The 15,960-nt window shown below is 44.5% G+C and overlaps 1 protein-coding gene across 6 annotated transcripts in view; it reads right to left on the bottom strand.

Moving 5' to 3' along the window:
• Positions 1–994: 994 nt before the first annotated feature.
• Positions 995–15,960, bottom strand: part of RFPL4B (ret finger protein like 4B) — a 38,774-nt gene continuing 23,808 nt past the window's right edge. For 4 of the 6 annotated variants that reach the window (XM_042939637.1, XM_042939640.1, XM_042939639.1 and 1 more), the window contains 2 exons: positions 6,671–6,799; positions 5,187–6,473 (listed from right to left, as the gene is read on the bottom strand). In XM_042939637.1, coding sequence (XP_042795571.1) covers positions 5,546–6,358 — 813 coding nt within the window. In that variant the 5' untranslated portion in view covers positions 6,359–6,473; positions 6,671–6,799 and the 3' untranslated portion in view covers positions 5,187–5,545. Of the gene's footprint in view, positions 1,254–5,186; positions 6,474–6,670; positions 6,800–9,705; positions 10,104–15,960 lie in introns of those variants that run through there. The other 2 variants (XM_042939642.1, XM_042939638.1) reach the window with 2 other exon arrangements.

Here is a 15,960-nt window from a genome sequence, read left to right as displayed (position 1 = left end):
TGGCAGCTCGCAGGTGCCTCACACAGGCATTGGAGTGGTATAGTGGCTGGGGCTGGGGGGCTGGAGGGGAGGAAGGCCCTGCTTGCCTAAGCACCTAACAAAATGACTGGGAAAAAAAGTGCCTGCCTGTTTTGAGGTTGGAAATTTTGATACAGAAAGCACAGGGACTCCAAATGTAGGCAAATAAATCTTGGACCAGGATAACAGGGGCTACTTGAAGTGAAACTCTCATAGAGATATTTATTGAGCAATTATGGATGAAATGATATGTGAGATTTGCTCTTAAATAATCCAATGGAGGGGCACTTGGGTGGCTCAGTCGGTTGGGTGTCCGACTTCGGCTCAGGTCATGATCTCACGGCTCATGAGTTCGAGCCCCACGTTGGGCTCTGTGCTGACAACTTGAAGCCTGGAGCCTGCTTCTGATTCTGTGTCTCCCTCTCTCCCTGCTCCCCCCCCATTCATGCTCTGTCTCTCTCAGAAATAAACATTAAAAAATTTAAAAAATAATAACAATCCAACGGGGAGGCCTGGCATTTGTTGATAATTGTTGAAACCCAATGAGGATACATTATACTCTTCTCTGTTTTTGTGCATGTTTGGAATCTTCTATTAAATGGGAAAGCTGAGGCACACTTTGCACATCATCTTTTAGTTTTTGAAATTGGTCGTAGAAGGGAAGGAGAAGGAAGCTGAGGGCAGGCTGTGAGCATACAAAATCCTGGAAGATTCACCAAAGTTCTAATGGCTGGAGCCAGGGAACACGAGACAAAATAAAGGGAGACTGTGGGGCTGCTCTGTGGGTCTCCAGAAAGGCATGTGGGGAAGGGCGTCCTCTAGAAAACACCCAAGAATCAACCCCATGTCACAGCAATGTTGGCACGCTAGAAAATGAGTCAGGAATTAAGTCCAACTGCAAGGAGAACACAGAAAAACAACAGTGGTTTAACACAGAAAGCTGTTTATGTTTGCATCACACCGATGATGTCGGGGTTACGTGTTCCAAGGCCAGCAGACTGTCTCTGCAGCCTTCCGAGGTCCAGGCTTCTCGGGCGCTGAAGCTGCCCCTTAGTCTTGTGGTCCAGGAGAGTAGCCTCTGCACTTGAAGCAAGAGGATGGAGGAAGAGACTGAAAAGTGGGCAGAGAGGCTGGCTCTTAGGGAAGGTTCTTAGAAGCTTGTCACAAGGAAGTCTGAAACCAGGCTGCGTGCGGCAGCTATATGCACATTGTAGCACCAGAGCAGAATCTGTCACCTAGGAAAAACAAGCCCAGCTTTTGCCAAACTCCAAGCCAGTATCTATAGGTTGTCCAAAGACAGTAACCTCATAAGAAGCAGAAGATTATACCATTTTTTTCCTGGATGCTTTTTATGGGGGGGGGGGGGGGCAGGGCAGGGAGGGGCTCGGGGAACTAGCCCAGAAAGGCTTTAATGAGAGCCTTTTCCTTACCAAGGGTTCCCAAACCAAATATTAAGAACACAGACTTAGGGGGCACCTGAGTGGCTCAGTCAGTTAAACATCTGACTTGGGCTCAGGTCATAATCTCAAGGCTCGTGAGTTCAACCCCAAGTCGGGTTCTGTGCTGGTAGCTCAGAGCCTGGAGCCTGCTTCAGATTCTGGGACTCCCTCTCTCCCTGCCCCTTCCCCGCTCATGTTCTGTCTCTCTGTCTCTCAAAAATAAAAAATAAACATTTAAAAATTTTTTTAAAAAAAAGGAACACAGACTTAGGTCACTGTAGTGAGCAGTTATTTTTACATACAGTTTTGGGTATTGTCAGGGTATTAGAATTGATGACAGAAATCTTGTGGTAAAAAATGTGGGTGGGGAAGGGTGGAGGGTGTTAGGCAAGAATGTCCATAGCACTGTAGGAGTTTTGTTAATACACTAATCTAATCCCTGCTAAAACCATCAACCTCCCTCTCTTCCCTTCATTGCTCTAGGGTTGTTTGTTTAAAGGCAGGAGTTAAAATTAAACTTAAATTTAAATGGAATGAATTTTAAACGAATTAATTAATTGAAAGGTAATTCGTCGGATGATTCATTTAACACAGAGATTAAAATCAAAACGCACTGTGTCCTCTCGACCACTGATTTCAAAGATGGTCCCCACCAACATCACTTGGGAATGTATTACAAATGCAAATTCTTGGGCTCCACCCAGACCTTCTGAACTCATCTGAGAGATTCTGGTTCACGATAAAGTTTTGGAACTGATGCTCTAGCCCAGCGATCCCCCACCCTGACGGCACGTTACAATCACCGAGAAAACTTGGGAAAGTCCCGCTGAGCCCCATCCCCAGAGACTCTGATTTGATTGGTTTGGAATGTGTTCTCGAGTGTGGAGATTTTTGAACGTCCCTCTCCAGACTGTAAGGAGAACACAGGACTGAGGACCGTGGCTTTGGCCAGCTTCGGTCGTCTGGGCCTTTGTGGCCAAATAAAGCCACGCAAAGCAACTACATTCTAGGAGTTGTGGGGGACAAATGTCCCTCCCAAATAAAGACTTCAAGAGTAGTCATTTTTCCTCCGTCCCGTCATAAGCTCCCTTTGACCACAGGTCAGGAGGACCGAGCTGCCCAGACTCCATGAGCCGAGGGAGGAGCTCCCCCAGATCCCATCTACCTTCCCTCTTGCATCTCCATGGTTTTTCTAGTTCTCCTTTCCCACCTAACCTGGAGTTCGGGTCAGTTATATCAAATGAGTCAGACCCAAACAAGTCGTACCCAAGATTTCGGTGGCGGAAAGAACACTGTATATGGATATTGTGGGAGAGGCAGAGGCAGACGTGAACAAGAGCAGGGGGTATGATGCCAGTAAAGTTTCTGTGGGGAGGCTCTTTTTAAAGGAACCCTAGATGGGGACAGGATGGGTTGAGGCCTGAGAAGGCCTGACATTTGTGGAGAGCTCTTGGAGGAGAGGTGGGAAGGGTGGTCATAATTAATACTACCCTGTTATGCTAATTAGGATTTCTAATTATAACGTATTCCCATACTGCTATTGCTTTTTGAGGCAGCCAGAGTTCTTTCCCCCATATTGACACCACTTCTAACACCAACACCTTTAAAACCGTTTACATGCATTCATATCCATGCTACAGTTCTCAAGAGTTGGGGGGGGGGGGTTGGCTGAGGAGTGGGAAGAGGAGGAAAGTACCTTACACAGATGGGTGAGGGGGATGGGCACACCATGATGCTTTCTTGTATGGACCCCTAAGTAATAGCAAACAATCATTTTATTACTAAGACTAGTCAAAATGCAGGGTGCCTGGGTGGCTCAGTCGATTAAGCATCTGACTTCACCTCAGGTCATGATCTCAAGGTCCGTGAGTTTGAACCCAGTGACGGGCTCTGTGCTGCCAGCTCAGAGCCTGGAGCCTGCTTTAGATTGTGTCTCCCTCTCTCTCTGCCCCTCCCCTGCTTGTGTTTTCTCGCACGCGCGCTCACTCTCTCCCTCTCTCAAGAATAAATAAATAAACATTAAAAAAAAAAAAAGTTGGATATGTGAAATGTTTTGCAAAGGGTGAATACTGACTGACAACAGAATGAGCTTGTGACTCATTCCCTCAAGGTTTCCCCCGGGCCACAATATTCCGTCAGACAGGAGAAAGGAACCAGTTCAATCATTGGCCACTGGCATTTTCCCCTAATGATTGATGAAGAAAAAAATCACTCAGGTCCATCAGCTGGGATGAAGGGAACTTGGAACTTAAACCTCTGTGAGGAAGAGACAGAAAGTCCCTCAAAACAGTCTTTGAGAGAACCTGAAATAGGCAAATACAATACAAGCTGTCACCTCAGGTCTTAGGGAAGCTGGGGCTGCCCTTTCTTTGGCATTCTGGGACACAGGAAGGGACTAGAAGCCTAGGGCCCATTCCGGGGTTTCAACCTACAGCTCTCAACCTGTTGACCAGTTGTGAAATCAAATGTGTGTGAGCCCAGCATTTTTTTTTTTCAAAGCAAATAGAATAAAAGAGAAAATTATAGTGTATCGCTCATAAGTACTGTTTCAGGAAACTTTTGTTTCCATATTACCAGGACCTGTTAAGGTGGATCAGGGTGGATGCAGGCCCTGAGTCAGAGAGGGGCAAGGAGACCCCTTAATAAAATCACAGGGATCAAAAGGAAATAAGGGGGGAAAATACCAAACCTGGACTGTCCTCCCACTCTGGTGGAGTTGGTAAGAGAAGGAAGCTGACTATCCTGAGTTTCTTTGGAAATGAGGTCAAAAGCAGATTCCTGAACATGTCCCAACCCAACTCTTCCAAAGCAGATGTCACCTCAGAAGTGGCTGACTCAAGTAAATTAGAAAAAAAAAACCCAAAAAACCACAACCCTAAAGGACCTGAATGGTTTGAAAAGGAGCCATCATGAGCACTTGAGCGTCCGGTATGAGAAACCGCCATCTGAGACAGAGCGGGTGTGGTGTTGGGGACAGGGGCACAAGTTTCAGACCGAACAGGAGAGGACCAAACAGGAAAACATCAAACGTCTCAGAGAGGTAACTGCAAAACCTCTAAAATTCTAACATTAAAAAAATGAATTCAGAAGCAACCTGGAGAACAGTTTTTGGTGAATATCTGTCTGCAGTTTAATGTAGTTGATAAGAATTCCCACAGCAACAGCAGTGGCCTGAAGTTCAGGCGTGCGGGGAGGTGTCCTTTCCTCTCGGAAGGAAGGGTTTCCCATGCACAAATGCACCCGGTGGGCGGAAGGCCAGGGGTCCACTCTTCTCAAGGGCCGAAGTTTCCCTCATTACTCATTTCCCTCATTCCCCGTTCCTTCATTACTCCAGAAGGTTCGGGATCTTAACAGCTTGACATTGTCTGAGCCTGTTGGCACCTCTGTGCCGGCCGTGAGACCATACCACATGGGAGGTGGTTTGACAACCACACGGGAGGCCAATCCTTGAAATGGGCAAAGGACAATTCCCATTAGAACAAACGTGAATCACCATTAACTGGAGACACCTCAAAGTTTTGTCTTTCAGGAAAACAGGCAGCTGTGTTTGGGAGAAAACAAAAATGAGAAACGTAGTTCTTTCCCAGTACTTTTGTCTCTCACTGAAACTTCATGTCAAAATATCTCATGCTGGCTGTTTCCTTCTTCTTTCCCAGACAGCTATCATTATCAGGAATTGCAGAAAAGGCATAAAATAATGAAAAAGGCATTGTCTCTACCCACAAAATATTTTATTTAACTTCCAATCTGGAATGGCCCATTTGTATTTAGTACAAAATAAATGCACAGCATCGTCTCTGATCATCACAGCTATTTGGCTGAGAGATATAATGATCCCCACTTGAAGACTAGGAAAACTGGGGCTTAGAGTGCTTACTAACACCCCCTAAGACCCCGTAGTTCTTTAGCTACGAAGTCTACAAAAATGCACCCTAAAAACTATTCAGCTGCAAAGTCTACAAAATCTATTTCAAAAATCGGCACAACCTTTCTACTACACACATGGTCTCTCTCTAGGTCATTCTGCCCTTTCTCGAGTCAAAGGTCTCATTCACCTCTGAGAAATCTTCTAGGAAGTGCTGAGTTTCTCATGAGCAGAGTTTCAGGGAGGCACCGCTGTCACTTTCTCTAGGCAGCTCGGGGCAGAAGAACGGACGCAAAGGCTCCGTGCATGAGAGATGACTGTGTGTATAGATGAGGGCATTACCTCTCACATCAAAAAACTTGATTTCTTCCATCTCAACATCTAAAAAAATTCCTACGTGGCTAAGTTCAGGGCTCGCAGGAATTCTGGTTTCTGGGAAGGAGCTGGTGTAGATGGTCCCTGCCTTCATGCTGATAAACCAGAAGCCATGCTCGGAGGAGAAACCGGCCTTTCTCTTTCTGTCCACTGATTCCTGGCAGATCCCCAGGGTCCACTCCTCCGCCTGTCCCACTTCGACCTCCCAGTAATGGCAGCCGGAGGAGAAGCATGGGGTGCCCAGGACACAGGCCAGGTGGGTGAACCTCTGGGGATCTTCCACTGGGTTGCGCCAGATCTTCCCACACCGAACGTTCTTGAGGTCATCAGAGAGGATGAGGAAGGAGTGGGCGGTGCTTGTATCCAGGGTCATGTCCTCCCGGAACCTCAACAACTCATTGCTTACGTGCAGACTTTTCTCCAGTAGGGCACTGTGCTGTGTGAACAGAAGTGATAGTGCTCCAATTTGCCATTCCTCCAAAGGGGGGCTGTCACTTACCCCTCGACACACGGGGCAGGTCAATTTCAGATCCCTGTGTTCTAGCATCCATCTTCGCACGCAATGAAAGCAGAAAATGTGTGCACAAGGGAGTAAAACGGGGCTTAAGAAAATTTCCAGACAAACCGGACAGGTCACCTCCTCTTGCAGACTCTGGGCCATGGTCTCTGAAGGTCACTCCTTGGCAGTGAACTGAGCTGAAGTCGCCCTTTATTAGCTTCTGAAGGCGATTGGGAGCCTTCAGTACACAATCTGCTCTTCAATAATCAGGATGTACCTAAATCCAATACAAACATTAAATAGTATAAATCTTCCTGCAGCTTATACAGGAAAGCAGCACTAAATCACCAGAGAATCATAGTAAAAGCACTATCTGTGAGAAAAACAGGGAACCATGTATCTTTGAGAGAAGCTAGGTGATCACAAAAGAGAGACAGGACAGCAGACATTATCTTTTCAGGTGGGGCAGCTGACCTTGTGTGGAGACGCCCAGACGAAGTCTTCTCTGCTCTGACCACAGCTTCTCTCTGTGGGAGCTGAGTGCAATGAGGCCTTTAGTAGGATCTGGGAGCCCAGCTTCTGCCTCTAATCTCTGTAGGTCACCTATAGTTCAAGAAAAATAATTTGCATAGCCAAATCCAACTATAAAAATAAAGCCAATCTGACTTGAGCGGTCACAGAAAATTGGCTCTAAGAAGTCCTCAGTATTTCAAAGAAAACTACCATATGTAAGTAAAAAACTAGAGAAAACCACTGCAAAATGGTTGAGATACCCATTACAGAATCAATTTTAAGGATGAAGTATCATTCAGATGAAATGCTTTAAAGCACTCTTAGAAAACTCATAAGGCTTGAGTGAGTATGAATAAAAACATAACCATTGTCACCAACGTCTCTAAAATAAATGTCTGAACACAAGCCAAAAAAGTGTTCCTGACAAGGAAGATGCCCTCCAGTTACAGCATCCTCTCGCTCCTCCCAGAGCTCGCTCCTCCCAGAGCTCACTCCTAGAGACACCTCCTGGGCCTCCCTGCAAAGGTTGCGTACTTTGAGTGAGGGCTTGGAACAAGTTAGGCCCCTGACCCAAAGACAGCCCCACTTAAGGCTAGTCAGTGCCGGTGAGACGGTGTGAACGGAGGACTCTTCTTGAAAAATGGCCTATACTGAATAATAACTAACAGAACTTCTTCCTGAGAATTCACAAACCACACGGTCAGTCGTGGCTGAAGTAACAGAATCAGAGACAAAAACATGAGCCACGCCATTGTTACCACAGAGGGACAGAGTAGGAAGGAATGGGCACTCCTGAGGCTAGCCCAGAAAAACTCGGTTGCTAGAACATCCCGGAACACGTTTCCTCATCTTCATCCAACAAATACTTACTAGGAACTTTCCATGCTCCCACCCTTCACTAGACTTTGGGGATACAGACATATGTAACGATAGACAGGACATCTGCCCACAAGGAACTTGGAGTCTTTGGAAGTCTTCCAGTTCCTGGATGGCATTCCAGTCTGATTGGGCCTGGCTGAGTGACAAGAGATATGCTCCTTCCTGAGGCACCTGGGTGGCTCAGATGGTTAAGCATCTGACTCTTGACTTCAGCTCAGGTCATGATCTCACAGGTCATGCTCCCATAGCTCAGGTCATGATCTCAAGCCCCATGACGGGCTCTGCAATAACAGAGCTGACAGTTAGAACCCTGCTTGGGATTCCTTCTCTCCCTCTCTCTCTTTGCCCCTCACCCACTCATGCATTATCACACTCACAGACACACACACACTCTCTCTCTCTCTCTCTCAAAATAAATAAATAAATGTTAAAAAGAGTGGGCGGGGTGGGGGAAACACCTGAGTGGCTCAGCCGGTTGAGCATCCGACTTCAGCTCAGGTCACGGTCTCGCAGTTTGAGAGTTCGAGCCCCGTGTCAGGCTCTGTGCTAACAAACAGCTCGGAGCCTGGAGCCTGCTTCAGATTCTGTGTCTCCCTCTCTCTCTCTCCCCCTGCTCTGCTCATGCTCTGCCTCTCTTTGTCTCTCAAAAATAAATAATGTTAAAAAAAATTTAATAAAAGAAAAGAGATAAACCTCTTCTTTAAATCCCCTATCACACTTTCCAAAAACCTGAATTTTTTTCCTTAATGTTTATTTTTGAGAGACAGAGCACAAGCGGGAGAGGGGCAGAGAGAGACAAAGACACAGAATCTGAAGCAGGCTCCAGGCTCTGAGCTGTCAGCACAGAGCCAGACGCGGGGCTCAAACTCACGGGCCGTGAGATCGTGACCTGAGCCAAAGTGGAACGCTTGGCCAACTGAGCCACCCAGGAACCCCCCAAAACCTGACTTTTCAAGGCAAATTGAATATGGTGCTTACAATCTAAAAGAGCTTGCCCAACCCACCTTGGAATATATGCAAGAAAAAAATTAACAAAAGAAAAAAAAATACTGCATTTTTAAAAATACTGCATCCTTAACCATGTTATCTATGACTCCAAACAATCAGAAGCAATCTAATCATATAAAGATAATGAAATAATTCTGTTAATTATAATACAGCTCTTAAAAGTAGCAATTCTTAAATTCCACATTTGAAGGAAATCCTATGGTATTTGTCTTTCTCTGACTTATCTCCCTTAGTGTAATACTCTCTAGCTCCATCCACATCATGCCGTTGCAAATGGCAACAAAACAAATGAACACAGGGGTAAAACAAGAGAGGGAGGCAAACCAGGAAACAGACCCTCAGTGACAGAGAACAAACTGAGGGTTGCTGGAGGGAAGGTGGGTAGGGGAATGGGTTCAATCGGTGATAGGGATTAAGGAAGGCACTTGTGATAAGCACTGAGTGTTGTATGTAAGGGACGAATCGCTAAATTCTAACCTGAAACTAAAATTACACTGTGTGTTAACTAACTGGAATTTAAATAAACATTTGTAAAAAGAAAAAACAATTGATAAATATATTTAAGTAAAGACCCAGAAACAGCTTTAAGAAATAATGCTAGAAAATAAAAAAGAACCCTTTAAAAACACATACATTTGTCATTGAAAACACATAAAAATACATGGATGCAGGGGGCACCTGGCTGGCTCAGTCGGTTAAGCATTTGACTGCAACTCCGGTCGTGATCTCAAGGTTTGCAGTTCAAGCCCTGAATCGGGCTCCGTGCTGATAGGGCAGAACCTGCTTGGGATTCTCTCGCTCCCTCTCTCTCTTCCCCTCCCCAGCTTGTGCTCTCTCTCTCTCTCTCAAAATAAATAAATTTTAAGAATATATATATGTATTCAAATAATAATAATAATAAACACTTCTATGCATAAAAAAAAAAAACACCAGAAGTTAATACGTAAAAATTTAACTGACAATATTAGAGTAGAAGGTGGAAAAAGTTCCCTGACACAGGACAAGACTGACTCCAGAAATCTAAAGATAAAAGCATTTAAAAGATAACTTGTAACGAAAGAGAGAGAAATAGGACAGTGGAAATAGCACAGAGGGAAGAGACTACTTACACTGATTTAGACAATTGCAGCCATCTTGTAGGTCCAAAGTCTACACCTCCACATCTCCTAGCCTTAGCTTCTCTCTAAAGTGAGTTTGAGCTCAAGAGATTCTGGCCTTTATATAGTTCCTATGACATAGTCTCCACCCACACGCAGGGTCATTGTCTCCACCCCAAAGATTGGATTATCTCAACCTGACCAAGTAAACTCAAGCAACCCTCCTCCTCTCGCAAGATGTTGGCCTGAAGTCACATTCAAGATTTTCCAGCGGTTATCCTCTGAGTTAAACTAACAAACCTACTGCCATGCAAATGAGATTCTCTAATTTCAGAGCTCAACTTTAAAAAACAAAATATTTTGGAGATCAAATACAGAAGCGCGTTGCTGAAATCTAATGAAGTCTTGGCTAATGTAACAATTGGTGTTATCGTCTCTGAAACTATTTTGAGCGAGAACAGGATCTAGAACAGTTTCCATATCCTTGGACTCGGTGATTCTGCTCTTCGGGGACAGTTATTGGACAGGATGAGAAAGATAGCAACCAGGTAAGCCTGTTACCCCACCATAATTATTAATAACATCCCCTTTTACTTTCAAATCTGTCCCAGTTGAAACAATAAATTATATAGCGTTTATGTAAGAAGTAGAAGAAGCGTGCGTGGGTGGCTCAGTTTGTTGAGCGTCTGACTGTCGATTTCAGCTCAGGTCATGATCCCAGGGCTGTAGGATGGATCCTCCTCCCCCCAACCCCCATTGAATTCTGCGCTGAGCGTGGAGTCTGCTTAAGACTCTTTCTCTGGGGCGCCTGGGTGGCTCAGTCAGTTAAGCGTCCCACTTTGGCTCAGGTCACGATTTGGTGATCCCTGGGTTCGAGCCCACCCCCCCCCTTCCCCGCCCCTGCCGCAAGCTCTGTGCTGACAGCTCAGAGCCTGGAGCCTGCTTAGGATTCTGTGTCTCCTTCGCTCTCTGCCCCTCCCCCACTCACAAGCTCCCTTGCTCTCTTGCTCTGTCTCTCTCTCTCTCTCTCTCTCTCTTTCAAAATTAAATAAATAAATAAACATTGAAAAAGAAAAAATATTCTCTCTCCCACTCTCCATCTGCCCATCTCTCCTACTCACACTCTCTCTCTCTAAAAGAAAAACTAAAAGAAGTAGAAGCAGTAAAAGTCATAATGAAGGAGAACTATGACACAATAATCAAACAAAAGGGAGATGAAAGGTCAATGAATTCCGGTAGTTGAGGGGAAGTAAGAATAAACCCTCTCCCTGAGATACACACATTCTGAATAACCTCCCATTCCTCAGGGTTCCTGCTCTTGCTGCAAAGCCAATTGAACAGCTTTTTCTCTCTTTTTACCCAGTTTCGGTCTCCATTTCCATGAGTTAAATATCTATAGTGGGGGTCTGACATTTTTAAAAGGTTTTCATCATAAGCTCCTTTCCACTCTTAAACATAACTGCAAATCCCCAAAAATTTCCTGTTTATACAAATTATACTTCTCCGTGTTTACAGTATTACACATGAAAACTGCAAACATTTCTAAAGATATATTTAACACAGTTAAAATAACAAAACTATTATATGGTAACATAAATAACATGGCTTTGTAGACAATAAGTAGTTTCCAAAACAACCAAAAAAATACAACTAAGTTGGAAGAGTCATTATTTTGCGTGTTTGAAAACCTCTTTAATTCCTAATCGACAAATACGGCTGCTTTCTCACATCTGCTTCTGCTTGATCTGTCGCGATACGTTGTTTTGGTTGAACCCTGTGAAGAATATTCGGCTTCCCACAGATACTTAATTGGAAAAAGGAAGTCCACTGCTTCTCAACCAATTTCATAACTCCAAGCGGCAGCTCCAAATCTTACTTTGTTGGCAACCAAAGACCCCAATGATGAACCCAACGGTCTTTTTCGTGTGGCTTCTGTAGTCTCAGAACTAATTCATATGATGTAGCTAAATATGAAACTTTTTTCTTCTTTCTTGCCCAATCGTAGAAAGGTTCTTTTCATTTTTTTCTTCTTAAACTATTTAACTGCAATAACAATGCCAAACCAGGTTTTTTTTCTATCACTAACATCTATCAGGCCCTCAGCAGAACATTTGTCACAAAAAGCATCGCTGCTCACTGAGTTTATATTTTTCAGCCAGCTCTAATTGTGGCTGTTGCTGAGACTTTATCTGCTGGGAGAAATATATCTTCCCCAGAAATACTTTAATTCCCAGATTCCTCATAACTACTGTAATGCTGAATTTAGTAAGAAATGTCATTTTTCATGTTCAAGTGCTGAAAATACTTGAAGTCACTTGTGTGTAATATCTTAGCATCCTCGTGACAACATATCAAAAATGTGTGTATTTTTTTAAGCTTTAGCGTCATTTTTAATGATCATTAGTGCTTCCGTGAGTTAAGACTAAATCACAAAATAAGCTTGTTTCCATAGCTCCCTGATTAAAAAAGAAATCGACTTTCACACTTGCTAGTTAGATAAGATACAGCCATTGATGGGGGAGCCGGGCACAGTCAGCCCGATCAGGAGTCTAAGATCCCTGCAAGGAGATGATGTATTCGTTCCAAACCCCGTTTGTATTTTTCAAAAGGCAGCAGCTACAGTGGGGCGGCTTTTCACAGAGAGCTTCCTTCCGCTGGCGCTGGGCTTTCTCTGGTTTGCAGCCTCCTCTTTTCGCCAAACCTCGTCCTCCCTTGCTCTTGGCTGCCTGGTCACATTAAAGTGGACCCGTCTGTCTAAATGGGAGAAGGTGGAGGGCACATCTCTGAATTAGTAATGTCGCCAGAATTTGCTAATAGAGTTCCCACACTCTCCTCTTCAAAGGGAGCCTATATTACAAACCTGGCAAACCCCATAAAGAAAATATTTGTGGCACTTTAGAGAACAGGTTCCCCCCACCATCCAAAAGTAGAAGGTTCCTATGAAAACTTCCCTAAGCTGAAATGGTGTAAAAGCGAAGAAACAATCCCCATTGATTTAGATGGAAATTTTTTTGAGTGTCCCCAGACTCAACATTTAATAACCTCTTAGGCATTTCGGATACCTTAGGATACATGTTGCCAATGGATGCAGAAAATAAAACAAGAAAAAGCACAGATGCGACCACACGGTTTCAAAGCTCTGGCAGCTGGACGCTGAGATGCTGAGTGTAATTCCTGGGTGAGGCGCTTGGTGGCGCCACTCCGCTGCCCCAGCGCGCGCTGCCTGTATAAAGGTTCCTGTCAAACAAACGCTGAATGCTATCTTCGCTTCCACATTTTTTTTTTTTTTTTTTTTTTTTTTTTTTTTGTCAAAGTGCAAATTCTCTTTGCATTGCTTTCAGTTAGCGAAGACAGGTACTAAGGTAGGTCTTTTATAAAAGCAAAATGGTGTAACATGAACCTTCCTAAAGCAGGGGGAGACCTGCAGGCAGAATGTCCCAGTTTCGCACTAATTTTCAAAAACAGACTACAAAAAGGGACCGTTGGACTCCATAGTTATATATTTGATATGTAACCTCTACTCTGATCCTATTAATGGGCCTCTTGTTTTTTGTTCCTTTGAAGTGTTTTCATTTATTTATTTATTTATTTGCCCAAAATTGGGAGGAAAAAAAGGGAATGTTCGTGTGGTTTATTCACGACGTGTGTTCCTTTCTGTGTAAGAACTGGCAACAGAGGTCTTTATCTGCGGCAAATTACCTGTGAAAAGAACAAGCTCTAACTTGGGTCTCTATGTGTCAATGACCTTAGGCCACCCACCCTCAAAAAAAAAAAAAAAAAAAAAAGGAGTAGCGCTTAGTGACCCCAAATGGGCCCACCCTCCTCCCAGCTGAAGGTTCCAGATGCTGAGCAAAGGCTGGAGGGAGACAGTGTGAATGTGAGTGAGCGGTGAGTGTGCCAGAGCGCACACACACGTGACCCTGCCCCTCGAGCTGTTGCTCTCTCGGGGTTTCCAGAGCCAACTAGAAGTGTTTTCAGATTACCCATATGTTTTCTCCTCCGGATTCGGACTGTCAAAATATTTTTGTGGAGGTGAGGAAGTCTGAGTCAAAATAAATTTCCTCTCCACCTAATTAGCTGACGCTCGATGTATTATCAAATAGAGCCTGCAGATCTCTCACAACAAGTTGTGTTTCACCCCCCCACCCCTGTCCTGGGAGTAGAGGTGCATCAAGGCGAGCTGCCTGCAGTCCTGCCTGCAGCTGCTCAGCCTCACAGAGGTCAGAGACTACCAGTCTGGCCCAGGAAACAAGGCAGCGATCCAGGCTTGGTAACGCCCTCCTCCACCGGTTCATCTTCTTTGGTGGCTGTCCATCCATCTTCGGAGACACGCCAAATCCCCTACCATGGCTTCCTGGCCTCTGCCCCTCTCTCCAGCCTCATCCTCTTGAATGTCGACATAAATCCTTCTTTCATTCCTTCCCTGTGCTCCTCCACAGTTCAGAACAGTCGGTTCCCTCTAACTGGAACCAGCCCCATCTAGCCACCCTGACAACGCCTATTCACCCATCATTCAGACACAGCTGGGGGGTCAGTTCTAGAGGGGAGTGTGGTCTAGGCCAGTACGGAAGCCCCTGTTATATCCTCCTGTGCTACCCTCCTGCATCCTTCCTTATGCGTGACCCCAGTGCTGGTTCTCCGTTTATTCATGCGGTCGCTTGACTCGTCTGCGGTTCCCTCACATTGAATACATCACACCCTCGGAGCACTTGCTTTCTGGCAGGCATTTTCCTAAGGGCTTCACCTGTTTTCCAGCGTGGAATTCTTGTAGCTCTACGGAAGGTACGTGCTGTCATCATCTTAAGCTCACAGACGATGACCTTAAGACTCTATCAAGCGAAGTGCCCTCACTGTGTTACGAAGCCTCCCTGGTGGCCTACCTCTAGTCATCTTTCACATGAGACCGAAATCAACATCTATCCTGCTCAGATCAGTATCTTGTGATGTTTTTATTTTATGCCTACAATCCAATACAATTGAAGTCTGATTAAAATAGCCACTAACTTAATTCCTTTAGCTTCTGGAACTATAAATCTGTGCTGCCTTGATCGTCATAGTAACTCATCAGATCTGATCTAGGGATTGAAAATTCTGGATCCTGTCGATATTTTCTGCCATTTGTTTGCATCTTAGTGATAGTTTATCACCTAACTAAAGACAGAGGTGTGACACATATTTCTAAATGTCCTTATTATTACTTGAATGCCTGGGCGTTAACTTTCTAGGTTTTTGTTTGTCTGTCTGTTTGTTTATTTGTTTGTTTTCTACAATTCTATTGGTGAATTCTTTAGCATGGTATCATTGCCAAACAAGAAATGGTAATGACTAATTAACAAAGTCAGCACAGTCCTGCGAACACAACATAGGATGAATTATGCAGTCCAATCATTCAATTCGTTATCATTTAAACACAGCACGGTGTCTTAGCAGCATGATGCCCATTGTCATGAGGTAGGTCCAAATAAACTAAGCGAGACAACTGTCCTGCTTCAGAAGAGCCAGCAACACTTTAAGCCTTGAACACAAACATCCATTGAGTATCTACTAGCTTAAGATACTCTGTTAAATACTAAGGGGATCCAAAACACAGGAATGACCCAGCTGACAATTTATATGTTACAATATAAGGAAGGGAGGTAAGACAAATAGAAGGTAAGTAAGGTCGAGAAGTAAACAAGGCACTCTGTGGTGTATAAAGGGCTGTTAGTCACCCATATACTTTTTTAACCACGTCTACATATAGATGACAGAGGACAACAGATGTGGTCTGTTTTTGGACATCCTCTTTTCAGAACCCTCATGCCATTTAATGTTTATTTCTTAAAATCGAAGACCTTTGAAGTTTTATTTTATTTTTTAACGTTCACTTATGTCTGAGAGACAGAACATGAGCATGGGAGGGGCAGAGAGAGGGGGAGACACAGAATCCGAAGCAGGCTCCAGGCCCTGAGCCGCCAGCACGGAGCCCGATGCGAGGCTTGAACCCACAAACCGTGAGATCATGACCTGAGCTGAAGTCCGACGCTTAACCGACTGAGCCACTCAGGCACCCCAAAATCAAAGACCTTTGAAAGCAATGCCAACTCATCTATCCTATGTGAATCAAATGGAAGTGATTCGTGTAGCTTTACTTTTCTAACCAAGCCCTCCTCTCACCCTAAAAGAATTCCAATTATTTAGGACTCTCTACAGAAAAGTGTCTAACAAGTATTGTGGACTGGTAGTTCGTAGTGAATTTATTGATTGACTCATGTTGTCCTACCCCAA

Source organism: Panthera leo, chromosome B2 (assembly GCF_018350215.1).
Source record: "Panthera leo isolate Ple1 chromosome B2, P.leo_Ple1_pat1.1, whole genome shotgun sequence".
NCBI lineage: Eukaryota > Metazoa > Chordata > Mammalia > Carnivora > Felidae > Panthera > Panthera leo.
The sequence above is the reverse complement of the archived record's forward strand: the minus strand, read 5'-3'. Positions and strand labels throughout refer to the sequence as shown.